The following is a 16,628-nucleotide window of genomic DNA, read 5'->3' as shown; positions in this document are numbered from 1 at the left end:
TAAACACAATGCTATATAGTGTGGCTGAGCGGTGTACTACTATTCCCAGCAGCGACACAGAGCACAATGCTATACAGGGTGAGCGGTGTACTACTGTTCCCAGCAGCGACACAGAGTGGCAGTAAACACAATGCTATATAGTGTGGGTGAGCGGTGTACTACTATTCCCAGCAGCGACACAGAGCACAATGCTATACAGGGTGAGCGGTGTACTACTGTTCCCAGCAGACACACAGAGTGGCAGTAAACACAATGCTATATAGTGTGGCTGAGCGGTGTACTACTATTCCCAGCAGTGACACAGAGCACAATGCTATACAGGGTGAGCGGTGTACTACTGTTCCCAGCAGAGACACAGAGCACAATGCTATACAGGGTGAGCGGTGTACTACTGTTCCCAGCAGACACACAGAGTGGCAGTAAACACAATGCTATATAGTGTGGCTGAGCAGTGTACTACTATTCCCAGCAGCGACACAGAGCACAATGCTATACAGTGGTGGGTGAGCGGTGTACTACTATTCCCAGCAGCGACACAGAGCACAATGCTATACAGTGGTGGGTGAGCGGTGTACTACTATTCCCAGCAGCGACACAGAGCACAATGCTATACAGTGGTGGGTGAGCGGTGTACTACTATTCCCAGCAGCGACACAGAGCACAATGCTATACAGTGGTGGGTGAGCGATGTACTACTGTTCCCAGCAGAGACACAGAGTGGCAGTAAACACAATGCTATATAGTGTGGCTGAGCGGTGTACTACTATTCCCAGCAGCGACACAGAGCACAATGCTATACAGGGTGAGCGGTGTACTACTGTTCCCAGCAGCGACACAGAGTGGCAGTAAACACAATGCTATATAGTGTGGGTGAGCGGTGTACTACTATTCCCAGCAGCGACACAGAGCACAATGCTATACAGTGGTGGGTGAGCGGTGTACTACTATTCCCAGCAGCGACACAGAGCACAATGCTATACAGTGGTGGGTGAGCGGTGTACTACTATTCCCAGCAGCGACACAGAGCACAATGCTATACAGGGTGAGCGGTGTACTACTGTTCCCAGCAGAGACACAGAGTGGCAGTAAACACAATGCTATACAGTGGTGGGTGAGCGGTGTACTACTGTTCCCAGCAGCGACACAGAGTGGCAGTAAACACAATGCTATATAGTGTGGCTGAGCAGTGTACTACTATTCCCAGCAGCGACACAGAGCACAATGCTATACAGTGGTGGGTGAGCGGTGTACTACTGTTCCCAGCAGAGACACAGAGTGGCAGTAAACACAATGCTATACAGTGGTGGGTGAGCGGTGTACTACTGTTCCCAGCAGCGACACAGAGTGGCAGTAAACACAATGCTATATAGTGTGGGTGAGCGGTGTACTACTATTCCCAGCAGCGACACAGAGCACAATGCTATACAGGGTAAGCGGTGTACTACTGTTCCCAGCAGACACACAGAGTGGCAGTAAACACAATGCTATATAGTGTGGCTGAGCGGTGTACTACTATTCCCAGCAGCGACACAGAGCACAATGCTATACAATGGAGGGTGAGCGGTGTACTACTATTCCCAGCAGCGACACAGAGCACAATGCTATACAGTGGTGGGTGAGCGGTGTACTACTATTCCCAGCAGCGACACAGAGCACAATGCTATACAGTGGTGGGTGAGCGATGTACTACTGTTCCCAGCAGAGACACAGAGTGGCAGTAAACACAATGCTATATAGTGCGGCTGAGCGGTGTACTACTGTTCCCAGCAGCGACACAGAGCACAATGCTATACAGTGGTGGGTGAGCGGTGTACTACTGTTCCCAGCAGAGACACAGAGTGGCAGTAAACACAATGCTATACAGTGGTGGGTGAGCGATGTACTACTGTTCCCAGCAGCGACACAGAGCACAATGCTATACAGGGTGAGCGGTGTACTACTGTTCCCAGCAGCGACACAGAGTGGCAGTAAACACAATGCTATATAGTGTGGCTGAGCGGTGTACTTCTATTCCCAGCAGCGACACAGAGCACAATGCTATACAGGGTGAGCGGTGTACTACTGTTCCCAGCAGACACACAGAGTGGCAGTAAACACAATGCTATATAGTGTGGCTGAGCGGTGTACTACTATTCCCAGCAGCGACACAGAGCACAATGCTATACAGGGTGAGCGGTGTACTACTGTTCCCAGCAGACACACAGAGTGGCAGTAAACACAATGCTATATAGTGAGGCTGAGCGGTGTACTACTATTCCCAGCAGCGACACAGAGCACAATGCTATACAGGGTGAGCGGTGTACTACTGTTCCCAGCAGACACACAGAGTGGCAGTAAACACAATGCTATATAGTGTGGCTGAGCGGTGTACTACTATTCCCAGCAGCGACACAGAGCACAATGCTATACAGGGTGAGCGGTGTACTACTGTTCCCAGCAGACACACAGAGTGGCAGTAAACACAATGCTATATAGTGTGGCTGAGCGGTGTACTACTATTCCCAGCAGCGACACAGAGCACAATGCTATACAGGGTGAGCGGTGTACTACTGTTCCCAGCAGACACACAGAGTGGCAGTAAACACAATGCTATATAGTGAGGCTGAGCGGTGTACTACTATTCCCAGCAGCGACACAGAGCACAATGCTATACAGGGTGAGCGGTGTACTACTGTTCCCAGCAGACACACAGAGTGGCAGTAAACACAATGCTATATAGTGTGGCTGAGCGGTGTACTACTATTCCCAGCAGCGACACAATGACCGGGGGACCCTGGCTAGCCTGGCTGGAGAGAAAACTACCCTGCCTGCCTACCCAAAGCTAAACCCACAGACAAATGGCGGAGAAATGACGTGGATCGGGTATTTATTTACCCGAACCACGTGACCCGTTCGTCCAATCAGAGCGCGTTCGGGTCCGAACCACGTGACCCGTTCGGCCAATCACAGCGCTAGCCGAACGTTCGGGTAACGTTCGGCCATGCGCTCTTAGTTCGGCCATATGGCCGAACAGTTTGGTCGAACACCATCAGGTGTTCGGCCGAACTCGAACATCACCCAAACAGGGTGATGTTCTGCAGAACCCGAACAGTGGCGAACACTGTTCGCCCAACACTAGCCTGGGGTAACTTTTTCCCGCCTTTTAAGCCGTTTTTAATAGTTTTAGACATCTTTTTGGCGTCTTCCTCACAGTCTTAAAGTGATGTTCAGCCTATGGCACAAATCTGCATGTGGCTGTGCAACACTCAGATGACCTCTGTTCCCACAGCTACAGGGTCCAGTACTACCTGCTGGTTCCTGGACAGGCTTCCTCCATTGAAAGTCCTCCAAGCTGCCAGAGATCCAGTTAATTACTCGGGTTGCTCTGGCGACTAAAGCCCTGGACACATGCTAGACGGTTCTCATCCAAGGTGGTAGATCGGGGCCACCTCTGCCAAGAATCTTGCAAGCATGTGTACAGAGGCTACCCCACCTTCGGTGCCAAAGCCAACAATCAGCCTGGCGGATCATTTTGGCCAAGGGAAATGTTCACCAGCTCACACCGCTAGTTCCGTGCTGCTCTGTGAGTCCAACTTCCCCTTCCATAGCAACAGAACGTATCTAGCTTGAAGCAGGGCCGGTTTAAGCAACAATGAGGCCCCAGGGCAAAATAAACCAGGGGGGCCCCCCAACATATACCCCGGAACAAAAATCGTCATTAGGGGACCTTTTTTGCAGCTGGTATAGTTAGGGTGTGAAGTCCCAATCGGTCGGAGCTCCGCATTCTGACTATCCCAGCCTGCATGGGGGACAAGGGGTTAAAAAGTTTCAGGAGGGGGGACCCCACATAATTTTTTTTTTAAAAAAAAATTCCCACACTCTAAACATAAAAAAAATTTGGGAAAATAGGAAAAAATGCCAGGGATCTTCATACAGCCATATTGCGGCTGTATAGCGATCCCTGGCCAAAGCGCTGCGGCTGCGTATGGACCCCCTGGAAACCCCATCAGGAAATGTATTGCTCTTTCTTTTGATGCATGTAAAATTACACTACCGTTAGGTTTGCTACTAAAAGTGACATTTACCGCATTTAAAAGTATACTTTTTTCCTTTGAAACTTTAAAATCGATTTTCTCAAAAACTATAAGGTCTTTTTGAAAAATTGTTTTTCCTCTTATTCCTAATGATCTCCTTAACATATCCTGCAAATTAAGGGTTTCTAGCATTTAAGGTGGATTTGCTATTAACCATTAAATTTGGCAGGTTTTTAAATGTGTATTTTTTTGCTTTGAAACTTTTAAATCGATTTTCTCAAAAACTATAAGGCCGATTTGAATTTTTTTTCCTCTTGTAGCCACTGGGGGCCCCTACAAGCTCTGGGGCCCTAGGGCAGCTGCCTCCTTTGCCTCTATTGTAGCGCCGGCCCTGGCTTGAAGATAATTTATATTTTACATGGTGTGCTGGCTTTTTCTACTCATTGGATCTTGCTTCCTCCACGCCTCTGTCTGTTTCTGGACTATTCCTGTATCCTTTACCTGACCTTATCCTTTTGCTTCAGTTCCTGCATGTTGTTCAGTTGAGAGCCCTGTCAGTCCTGACCCTGCCCATTCAGTAATGAGAAGTCCTTATCCTGCCCTCAGTTATGCTTACCCTACAAGTCCTAGCTTCTGCCTGTCTCTACCCTGACTGTTCCTGTATCCTGAACCTGTCCTAATCCTGCCTGCTAAGTTCTGAGAATTCCACCAGTCCTAGTTTCTGCCAGCTCAGTTCTGAGATTCCACCTGTTTCTGGGCTCCTGAAGGTATCCTGACTGTTCCTGAATCTTGAACCTGACCTGATCCTGCCTGCTCAGTTCTGAGAATTCTACCAGTACTCCATTCTGTATCCTGTTGGCTGACTCCTAAGAACTTCACCAGTCCTGGTTCCTTCCTGGTTGCTTTGTTTTAAGAATCATGTCAAACCTGCTTCCTCCCTGCACAGTTCTGAGAAGTCCTGATTTTTGCTAGCTTTGTTCTTTGGTGGACCCTGCTATTCTTGCCTGCAACTACCCATAACCTGCAATAAGTTTTTTCCGTGTCCAGTGCCTGTGCTGACCCGCAAATCCATTTATCTGTCGCCAGAAGCTTCATACCTGCATATGCTCCTTGAATACATGAAGCAGCCACTTATTTAGCTGCAATTTGTGACACCTTGATAATAGACTCCTGTTATACTCACAGGGCAGAATGTCTTTGTAGCGATTCTTCTTCAGGTTTTCCGGACAACCTCCCACCTCCGCAGAAAAATTGTTATCCTGCTTACAAGTGGCTGCTCGAGTCTTTATCTCCTGCAAAACACCAAATCAGAAAAATAAGAGACCACTTATGCACCTCCATGCAGACCACAAGTTCTTAGCGTTATTTTTGCATGTATCCTTTTGTGGTTTCCCAAGTAAGCCTTATTGTTGAGCATGACCTCATCTTATCTATTTCTTGTTGTACATAACTTCATCTTATGTACCCCTTGTTGTGCATGACCTCATCTTATGTACCCCTTGTTGTGCATGACCTCATCTTATGTACCTCTTGTTGTGCATGCCTGTATCTAAAGTACCCCTGTTCAGTGGTGCTCATCAGGATTCCGGATATCCGTGTAACCCGGATATCCGAACTTTGTTTTATGCTATCCGATTCGGATTCCGGATTTTTAAAAAAAAATATGGCTAGCTATCTGCGGATATTTGGGTACATAACGTGGATATCCGCGGATATTGTGGATATCCGGATCCGAAATACTGTAACTAAGGAGATGACGTTCTGGAGCCAATCAGAGGGCTCCCAGCAGAAGCCCTAGCAACCAATCACAGAGGGGAACCCTGGCCAGCCCCACCTGACCTCATTGAGCCAATTAGAGGGCTCCCAGTCTAAACCCTGGCACCCAATCACAGAAAGGAACACTGGCCAGCCCCCCTGTATAATAAGGAGGGCTGCAATGATGAAACATCGTCTTAGCTTGCTGAATGCTCACTGAGAGACATGCTCCAGTGCTGGTGGCCTAGCAAGGGCTGTACACCGTTATAAACCTAAAGCTGTTCAATGATTAACCCCTTCACTACTATCACTACACTATTGTTAAATAGTTAATTAGCTTCATTGATGTCATAGTGTGACAGTCAGAGTGTGTGCTCCAGTGCTGCTGGCCTAGCAGAGATAAACCGAAAGCTGTTCAGTGATTAACCCCTTCACTATCACTACACTATTGTTAAATCATTAATTAACTTGATGTCATTTGTGTGACAGTCAGAGTGTGTGCTGCAGGCAGCTGCTGTGTGTCTGTGTGTGTGCTGTGCACATGGCAAATGACACGTGGCAAGTGCCTTGTGACACGTGGCAAGTGCCATGTGACGTGCCACGTGACAGGTGCCAATTGCCACGTGCCACGTCCGGCATGCTCCTGGCACACATTACACCTGCTGCTGCTGCATTGCCCTGCTCCTGCTGCCTGTGCAGCTCCCACCGCCAGGATGCCACAGGCCACTGATATCACCTATATTTAACCCAAAACACAATTGCTGAGTAATTTTTTGGAGGTGTCTTGGCTGAAAACTGCCATGTCCACGTTGTGCGGTTGACGCCAGTTTACAGTGTGAAACCAGCCTCAAGGTGTGCACATGGCTTTATGCACACCATGCAATTTCCATAATCTGGGTACATGAAAATGGCGCCTGCGAATAATGGTGCACGGTGATGCCGCTAATCCGTCTTCCGCTTATTGTTAATTAATGTTAACACTAAATCGTTAATTACCGTTTTAAAAGCGTCTTCTCAAAAACCAAGGACACAATTTTTTCAATTTTTTTTTTATATAAAAATAAGATTAGTATGAGGAATAAAAAAAAATAATATAAATATATATTTATATAAAAAGAAAATATAATTTTGTATTAAATATTACATTAGAATTGAATTAATTTAAAGTACTTGCACTAAAGTTAGTCTAAGTTATGTCACAATGTATTTCGCTATTTAAAGATAAAAAAAAATTGCTCACCGTCACCGATACACAATCACAAGGGGTAAATTTTCATTTCATTATAAAAATTGATATTTACATATAAACAAATCACAGTATATTAATTTTTAGTTATATTTAGAATGTAATGCAGTGTGCAGTCCGATCCTGCAAAGAAAAAGTGTATTAGAGTTAAAGTTAAGAGTACTGTACATTACAGGTACAAATTACCTAACGTTATTAACGTTAAGATTTTTTTTTTTAAAACCTCCAAATCCTGCACAGTCACAGTGTATTAGGCCACGTTCACATTATGAAACGCGGATGGCCGTGCGTTCGGAACGCAACGCATACGAACACACGCCATCCGCATTTCTAGGCGTTGCGTGGCTGATCCTATTCACTGAAGTGAATGGATAGGCCACGCGTTTCTGCAAAAAATGTGTGCAGCATGCGTTCCCATACTGCACTGGTCCGGAACGCATGCAGTGTGAACATCAGACAGTGCAGTCTATGCACTGTATGATGTCGTGCGTGTCTGCCTCCTGCACGCGTTCCCGCAACACGGAGGGGAACGCGTGCAGTGTGAACGGGGCCTTAAAGTTAGTTAACGTTTCCAGTACTGCACATTACTTAAACAAAGTTGATAATGTTAATAACGTTAGCATGGGTTTTTTAAATCCTCAATCTGGGACATCTTTAGAATTTTTAACAGTGTTACATTAACCACCTGGGCGGTATGGACGAGCTCAGCTCGTCCATCACCGCCGGAGGCTGCCGCTCAGGCCCTGCTGGGCCGATTTGCGCCAAATAAAGAGCAGCACACGCAGCCGGCACTTTGCCAGCCGCGTGTGCTGCCCGATCGCCGCCGCTCTGCGGCGATTCGCCGCGAGCAGCGGCGAAAGAGGGTCCCCCCAGCCGCCTGAGCCCTGCGCAGCCGGAACAAAAAGTTCCGGCCAGCGCTAAGGGCTGGATCGGAGGCGTCTGACGTCAGGACGTCGGCTGACGTCCATGACGTCACTCCGCTCGTCGCTATGGCGACGGTGTAAGCAAAACAAGGAAGGCCGCTCATTGCGGCCTTCCTTGTTTATTCTGGGCGCCGGAGGCGATCGGAAGAACGCCTCCGGAGCGCCCTCTAGTGGGCTTTCAAGCAGCCAACTTTCAGTTAAAAAAAACCCTCCCGCAGCCTCCCTGGCGATCTTATCAGAACACCAGGGTGGTTAAATCCATTCACCGTTTTGCAGTTAAATTACATCTGTTGATTGGCATATGTACGGCGCTATTGATAAATAACAGTACTGTGCGCCATCTTTCTTCTTTTTCTCCATGCACCATTATTATGCATTACTATTGGTAAATAGCATTAAGCGTATGTTTTCAATGCGGTGCTATTTTAAAGCATATGCACTGTGCGCCAATATTCTCTGATCCCCCATAATATTGTTATGTCTATGGCCACGCAACAGTGTAATTTGGGTGACGGCGATCACCGGACCAGTGGCGTAGCTACAAACCTCGGGGGCCCGAAGCAGAAATTGGACCCGGGCCCCCCACCCAACATTAATTAGCCAGGAGTGGGTGCCTCCTGGTGTTTATCAGGCTTTACACTACAATTTATTGAAGCCTGATTCATTTACATCCCTGAATTGTTAACCTTTACAGGACTGGAACTTTACATACACATTTGATTTATATCATCATGGGGTTGATCCACTATAACAAATAGCGAGCGTTACCTCCTGTAATGCTCGCCCTCTAGTTTTTCTCCCCTTACTGCACGCTTAGCATGCCTTATCAGAGTTAACATGCCTTATCAGAGTAGCCTAGCAAGCGCTACAAACTTATCCTGCCCTGAGGGGTCCAATCACTTTAAATGACATTATCCCCGCACTTTGATTGGCCCAATAGGCTGCCTGTCACTTGACAGGAAACTTGTCAAGCAGCCTATTGGGCCAATAAAACGCTCGCTATTTGTTATAGTGAATCAACCCCCATGTCCTAAATTAGTTCAGGCTGTTTTTAAAGTGGACTTGAACTGTTGCAGACGACAGCAAAAAAAAACCCCTAAAAACAGAGAAATGCACTTTGTATGTATTTAGAGAGTTTAGCCTAATTCCCGCTCATCTGTGATTAATCACTGGTGTAATTTGATCTTTCAGCGGTGCCCGCTTGCTGCCTCGACAGAGCAGCTAATTTGTAAACACAGGATGTTAACCCCAAGAAAGCAGGAAGTAGACACTGCAGATTTATTGCAGGATTTGTATCAGCTGTAACAAAAAAGTTTTTCTTTAAAGGTAATTATGCTGCTGCTTTTCTTTTAGAGCAGAAAGGAAGTTGTGAGTTCAGGTCCGCTTTAATGGAGTCACTGTGACAGAGTGAGATCTACTAGCACATACATTTTTACGCATTACTGGTTTCAATTTATGCATTAACGCGTAAAAATGTATGTGTCAATGTTCCTGCACTAGCGAGAATGCGTAAAAATGTACGCAATGCGTCCCGCCGACCTCCGAGGTCGGCAAGCTGCCAGCGGGGGACTGGAGCAGCAGTGAGTGACTACGAGGGCACAGGATGGCTGCATGGGGCTGGTAGAAGCCCCAGGTAAGTGAAACTCATTTTTTTATTTTGCTTGGACATTCCCTTTAAGGTGCCCACTAACCATAGGGTTGTCAGTGAAGAATCGCCCGAGCGATCAGATAAATGCAATCAGAATTAAAATGTCATAATTCATGGATTATTCAGGGCCGGATTTACCATGAGGCATGTATGCTTTTTGTTTTTTTTCCCTATCAATTAGGCTTTCTTTGAGGGGGGGGGGGGGGGTACGTTTTGCTAAGAGCCACTTTACTGTAAATGCATTTTAACAGGAAGGAGGAGAAAAAAAACGGTAAAAAAAATTATCATTTCTCAGTTTTCGGCCATTATAGTTTTAAAATAATACATGACTCCATAATTAAAACCCACGTATTGTATTTGCCTAATAGTCCCGGGTATTACACACTTTAAATTATGTCCCTATTCACCTATTCACTATTTACAGGCTTATAATAAAAACAAAAAATAGAAATATTTAATGTTTACATTGATATTTAAAAAGTTTAGACCCTTAGGTAAATATTTACGCGGTTTGTTTTTTTTATTGCGATGTTTGTTTGTTTTTTTATTAAACATTTTTTGGGGTATTTTTGGGAGGGTGGGATGTAAATAGTATTTTTTTATGTAAATATATGTTGTTTTGTTTACATGTAGATCTAGTTTTACTTTTTGGCCACAAGATGGCAGCCATGAGTTTGTTTACATGACGTCACTCTAAGAGTAACATGTACGCTTAGAGTGACGTAGGGGGACGTAAGAGGCATAAAAAGCAAGACTTTCGAGAGAAGCGGTCGCTTTTTCTGTGGGGGAGAGGAATCAATCATCGGGCACCATGTCCCGATTGATTCCTGGGCTAACAATCCACGGCCGGAAGCGCGCGTGCATGCGAGCGATCGGCTGCGGGAGCGCACATGGCCTTCTGGACGTAGCTTCTACGTCCAGAAGACTTAAATGGTTAAAGGACACCTATCAAAGTTAGCTAATATTCTAAAAGCCACATATATTTCCAGTAATTTCTAGCAAATAGCAATACAAAGCTAGGGCTGCACGATTTTCCGGTTTTAAACCGAAACCGCGGTTCCTGTGAAGACGATCTGGGGATCTTCAGTGTCCGGCGGTTTTCGTTTTTTAGTGCCCGCTGTGCCCGTGCTTGGCCGCATGGTCCGCCTTCCGCTACGCACCGAGGAGAGACGCTGTAGTGCATATTCCATACGTTAATGAGCCGGGGGGGGGGGGGGCTGGGGGCTTAACAATGTGCGTGCGGTAGTACTAATGTGCGGCGTACAGGACTCTTATGAGCCGGGCAGCGGGGGCGGATCCACTGACAGAAGCAGTGCATATTTATGATGCTAATGAGCTGGGCGGCGGGGGGGAGAGTCCAGTCCAGAGCGGCACAGAGCTTCTCCAATCGCTGGAAAGCAATGGAATGACGGAGGCGGTAGGCGGAGCTGTACGCTCTGTACAGCTCCACCTACCACTGCCGTCATACCATCCCTATCCAGTGATTGGTGGAGCTGTGTGGCTCTGGATGGACTCGCCCCCCCGCCGCCCAGCTCATTAGCATTCATGAATATGCACTGCTTCTGTCAGTGGATCCGCCCCCCGCTGCCCGGCTCATAAGAGTCCCGTACGCCGCACATTAGTAGTAGTACCGCACGCACATTGTTTAGCCGAGGGGTCATCATAGAGGGCTTCAGGCTTTACAAATGTGCATTGCCTGAAATGCAATGCGAATTCACAGCAAAATTTTCTGACACAGAGCCCGCCATAGCTAAGCTCCTGACCCCGCCACCCGCTAAAGCTTGTTTTGAGAAAAAAATCGTGAATAAATCGAAATCTCAATTTCTAAGAGAAAAATCGCAATTTAGATTTTTACCGAAAATCGTGCAGCCCTATACAAAGGCTTTTTTTCATCTTTTTATTTGTGTGAAGAAAACATGACAGAGAAGAGTTCTCACTGTGGGAATTGCTATGGAGGACTGTGTCATGCACATCCAGCATATAGAAACAGTTCTTACTGGGTCTAATACTGTGAGTAAAATGAGTTCAGAATGATAAAAAGCAGAAATATACCTTTAAATAGTGTTTCACACAGGCTGTGCTGAGAAACCTCTGATAAGCACTCTAGTTTTGCTGGCTAAAAGCTCTATAGGAATGTGTGGTTTACAGAAAAACTGCTTCTTTGATAGTTGTTCTTTAAGAGCCGGCCTGATGCTGCTTTCTAATCTTGTGAGTTACAGCAGATCTCTGACGGAGGATTAACTGCACACAGACATCATGCTTCGGTTACTCTTATGCTAGGTACACACAATACATTTTTGCGTTCAATAGGTAATTTCCGTCATGTCTGATATTACTTTCGATCGTTTTACTGCTTGATTTCTCATTGAAATGAATGGAAATTAATAAGAAAAGAAAAGAGAATCGAGCAGGAAATCGAGTGGAAAAACGAATCGAAAATTGATTGAACCGAAAATCAACCAAAAAAACCCATTGTGTGTACCTAGCATTATGCTTAGAATACACGGTGAGATTTTTCAGCAGATTTACTGTCCGATCAATTTTCCAATCGATTTTCTGATCAATATCCATTCACTTCTATGAGAAATCAATCAGAAAAACAATCGAAAATCTGATCGGACCTGTAGGAAATTATCTGTCGAACTATATATCTGCCAAAAAATCTCATAGTGTATTAGCATCAGGAAAACACAGTTCTCTTTTTTTATTTTCTCTGCTCCCTGAGTAAACTTTATTTAATACTTCCTGGTTAGCATACAGACAACATTGTCACATGACTCTAGATCAGTGGCTAAGCTGTATAAGGGCATATGATTCATTACATATCTTAACACCTCTGCTTCCTGTGTAGACTGATCATGGATACCCAGACAAGCACAATCAATTATAAATCAATGACGTAATGCTACTCCATGGATTCTCTAATATTAAGCAAGTGAATCGGTGCTATTTCTATTAACTAGCGTTCCCCTTTACAATTAGCTACAGATGTGAAAGAAAAAAAATCTCACACATGTGGATGAGTCATTTAAAACTTTAGAGAGGAACTCCAGTGAAAATAATGTAATAAAACCTTCCGGGGACCCTTGTAACAGGGACCCGCAGTAGAAAAGCACGCATATATGATATGCCCAATGGGGTGCCGTTCATCCACCAGCCTGACCAGGTTTCGCAAACCCGTCATCAGGGGCTTGTAGGATGGTGGATGAACGGCACCCCATTAGGCATATCATATATACGCGCTTCTCTACTGCGGGTCCCTGTTACACGGGCCTGGAAGTGAGTACTGTTTTATGGACTCTTTTGGTTCTTTTTATGACAATAAATATTGGTTTTAAACGGATACACTTAGATCTGTATATTTATTCATTGCATATATGCTGGGAACAACTGCAATATTGGAAGGAAATTGGCTGATATGTGGAGACTGGAGACGATATTGGGAGGCTGAGATTGTTGTGGCTGACATAAACGTTCAGACCTTATAATCTGGGTCTTTTCTGGAAGCCGGTAAGCCTCCACTGTGATGGGTGTTTGTGATGGAATGAATCTATGGAGAACCATTTAGCGCTGAAGTTTGTGTTTCGAATGTATAAATACAAACAGTACGTTTACTGGGGAAAAAGCACCGGGGTTTGACGCATTCGTCTCTTGTCCTGATATCGCTCGCTGTTACAGTATCGAGCAAGTCAGCCGATTCATCGTTGATTGGGCATGCACTTGGCGGCACCAATTTTCCTCTGGTTTGATAATGATCGAATCGGATGGACAATCGGCCGCCAAGTCGCCTGATGTATGGCCACCTTAACTTCTGTGCATAATTTGTAGTACCATATGAACTGTACTTGGTTCAAATTTTTTCGTCACGTGCAAATTAAAAATTGTGACGTGTAAAAATTGCATGCAGAAAACAAGATTGAAAATGCAATCAGGGAGCGAACGTAGAATGCTGCAAATACTCAAAGTTCCCAGGAAATTACAACAACAAATGTGATCCCTACCTTACTGTTTAAAACGTAATCACCGTTAAATACATAATGTGCAAAATATGTAGGCAAGCAGAGGACAGGCTGTCCAATTGATAGGGTGTACCCATGTGTTATCTGCTTGTTAGCTTTTTACAGAGATATACGGTATATTTAATGGATGTTCAGAATATACTCTATGCATGCACTAGAATGTTAGTAATTCATGCACTACAGAACAACTCAATGTGCAGAGAATTCCGAAGCCAGTACAAATAATACCTGGTATCCCAGAATGCTCTGAAAGGAAAATTCTGCATAACTAAACAGCCTAGGCTATGCATTACTCGGAGGGGGCGAGGCTTCATATCAACAGACAGCAATATATAGCTATAGGAAGTGTTTCTAGAGCTGAAATTACTGTAAAAGTGTAGAAGGGGTTCGGTGGTTCACGTAGTGACCAAGAGCATCTAAAACGAGAAGAAGAGAGAGACCTGGAGCCCAATGGTGCTGTATCGTTAGATGTAGGGGTACGAAAGTATATAAAGCCCCATCTACACGATACGATTCTTTGTACGATTCAATTAACGATCCGATTAAATCCAACATGTCCGATCGGGATTCGATTCGATTCAATTCGATTTGCCATTGCAAAACAATGGCAAATCAAATTGAATCAAATCGAATCCCGATCGGACATGTTGGATTTAATCGGATCATAAATAGAATCGTAATTGAATCGTACAAAGAATCGTATCGTGTAGATTGGGCTTTAGATTATATATTCACAAAGGTGGGTTGCATTTCCTACAACCACCGTAAAAGTCTGTGAGGAATTCACGGTCCCCGTTTGGTACTTCAGGTCCTGCTGGATACTGGACGGGCGCTCTTCTGTAGTTCAATACACTTTCCAGAAAACTGTAAAGCTATTACCTCTAAAGAAGGTCTGATTGATAGAAGGGTGGGGCAGAGGCGCCCAAAATATATGGATGTTAAAACATAACGTGTAAATGGGAGGTAATTGCTTACCTCTCCAGAAGATGCAGACACCAGTTCAACTGGAAACATAGTTATTCAATAAATACCAACACGTTTCGGGGGTCAAGGTCCGCTTCCTTAGGTCAATACAAAAAATGCCTTAGCAGCATAAAGAGTAGAGTGTAGGCGCCTCTATTAGGAATTATTCACTAATAGAGGAGCCTACACTCTACTACTTATGCTGCTAAGGCATTTCTTTTATTGACCTGAGGAAGCAGGCCATAACCCGCGAAATGCGTTGTCAATTTTTGGAATAAATATTTTTCCGGTTGCACTTGTGTCTGTATCTTCTGGAGAGGTAAGCGATTACCTCTCATTTACACGTTATGTTTTAACATCCATATATTTTGGGCACCTCCAAACCACCCTTCTACTATAAAAGTGGGTATTCTGAATAATTGACTGTATTATACTATATGTCACTGCAGTGTCTCTTTAATGCAGAATACACTATTTAGATCACAAACTATTACTATTTCTCTAATACTGACTTGCACCACATGGCATAAAATCAGATCCCAGCAGGGATGTGATCTAATATCGACTAAGTGGCCACCGCTGCTAGATTTGTACGGTTTGATGCAGGACGAGCTATGCAATCATCAATCGTGCATTTTTCTCACCTATTCCACCCCCCCCAAATCTATGTCTATGTCGATTGCCAATAGAACACTGAGTTTCGCAGTCAATGTTTGACCCATAAGGTGATCCAACATCGTTCAAGAGGGTCCTCCTTTTTGCTAGAATTGTGTAAGATTCAGGCCCCTTTCACACTGGTGCGTTGCGTTACAATGTTTTTACCGCAAAGTAACGATACACCAACAAAAGTCTATGGGGCATTTCACACCGATCCAATGTGCAGTGACGTATTCGCCGCACAGCTGGCGCTAGAGCAACAGCATGTTGATGTTGAATTTGCGCAGCGACAGGAAGTCATGTAAGTCTATGGCGATGCAGGGGGGGTGGGGGGGTTTCCCACGTTGGTGTTGCGTCATGCATGCACGGAAGCGTATTTTGTCAATACACTTTTGCTCAATTTGAACGTTGGCCACAGGAAGTGAGCACTAGAGAACCTCACTTCCTGATTGGCCTGCAGCCAGAATGGAGATTACCCCACACTAGCGCAGTAATCTCCATCTGCTTTTTTGGGGTTGCGTTGATCTGATTGCAACGCTTCCGGGGGTAAGCAGTGTGGCACGGGCCTCAATGTTTTTACTGAATCTAAAGTCTCATCTATTAAAAATATCAATTAATGTATGGATAACTTTATTGCTTGAACATGTCAGATTGAAAACAATAAACTTAGAGAGAAATTGTGACCAAGAATTGAACTTCATCCCAATCAGTAGCTGATACCCCCTTTTACATGAGAAATCTATTCCTTTTCACAAACAGACCATCAGGGGGCGCTGTATGACTGATATTGTGGTGAAACCCCTCCGACAGTGTGATGTCAGGACCATGGTTCCGACATCACACTGTGGGAGCCTTGTTGCATTGTGGGAAATAACAGCTGTTTACAGCTTTTTCCAACTGCCAAAAAAGCAAGCAGCATCTCCTTCCACTGACATCACCTGCCAGCAGTAAAAATGTCACCATGTGATAAATGTCAAAATGTAAATCAGAGAGAGGAAAGATGTTACAATGGGTAAACACTGACTAAATCATTTATACATAATTATTGTAAAAATTGAGCACTTTTTTTTATTACATTATTTTCACTAGCGTTCCTCTTTAAGTTTTTGCTTGCAATGGTGTGAAACAGCCTCAAGTCTCTGGGTAACCAGATAGCTTGTTATCTCTCGGCTTTAGGTCACATAAAGGAACACACAGAGCCGGATCATCCACAAGGCAATCCTAGGCAATTGCCTAGGACCTGGACAGAGTCTAGGGGCCTGGTGGATGCTAGCCCCCACCAAGTCAAACTAAAAAAAGCCAGGTGACCATCAGCGCTGGGCAAAAAAATGCTATTTTGCCCAGGGCCCCATTGTAACCTTAATCCTTTTCTGGGAACAGCACTATATGTATTCCCAGACAAGG

The 16,628-nt window shown here is 45.0% G+C and overlaps 1 protein-coding gene across 3 annotated transcripts in view; it reads right to left on the bottom strand.

Annotated features, from left to right (window-relative positions):
- PTPN18 (protein tyrosine phosphatase non-receptor type 18) overlaps positions 1–16,628 on the bottom strand; it is a 220,565-nt gene that overhangs the window by 121,788 nt on the left and 82,149 nt on the right. For all 3 annotated transcript variants that reach the window (XM_068248793.1, XM_068248794.1, XM_068248792.1), the window contains one exon: positions 5,197–5,305. In XM_068248793.1, the coding sequence (XP_068104894.1) occupies positions 5,197–5,305 (109 nt within the window). The remainder of the gene's footprint in view (positions 1–5,196; positions 5,306–16,628) is intronic.

Source organism: Hyperolius riggenbachi, chromosome 8 (genome assembly GCF_040937935.1).
Source record: "Hyperolius riggenbachi isolate aHypRig1 chromosome 8, aHypRig1.pri, whole genome shotgun sequence".
Classification (NCBI taxonomy): Eukaryota; Metazoa; Chordata; class Amphibia; order Anura; family Hyperoliidae; genus Hyperolius; species Hyperolius riggenbachi.
Note: the sequence above shows the minus strand (reverse complement) of the source record. Positions and strands in the feature narration are given on the sequence as shown.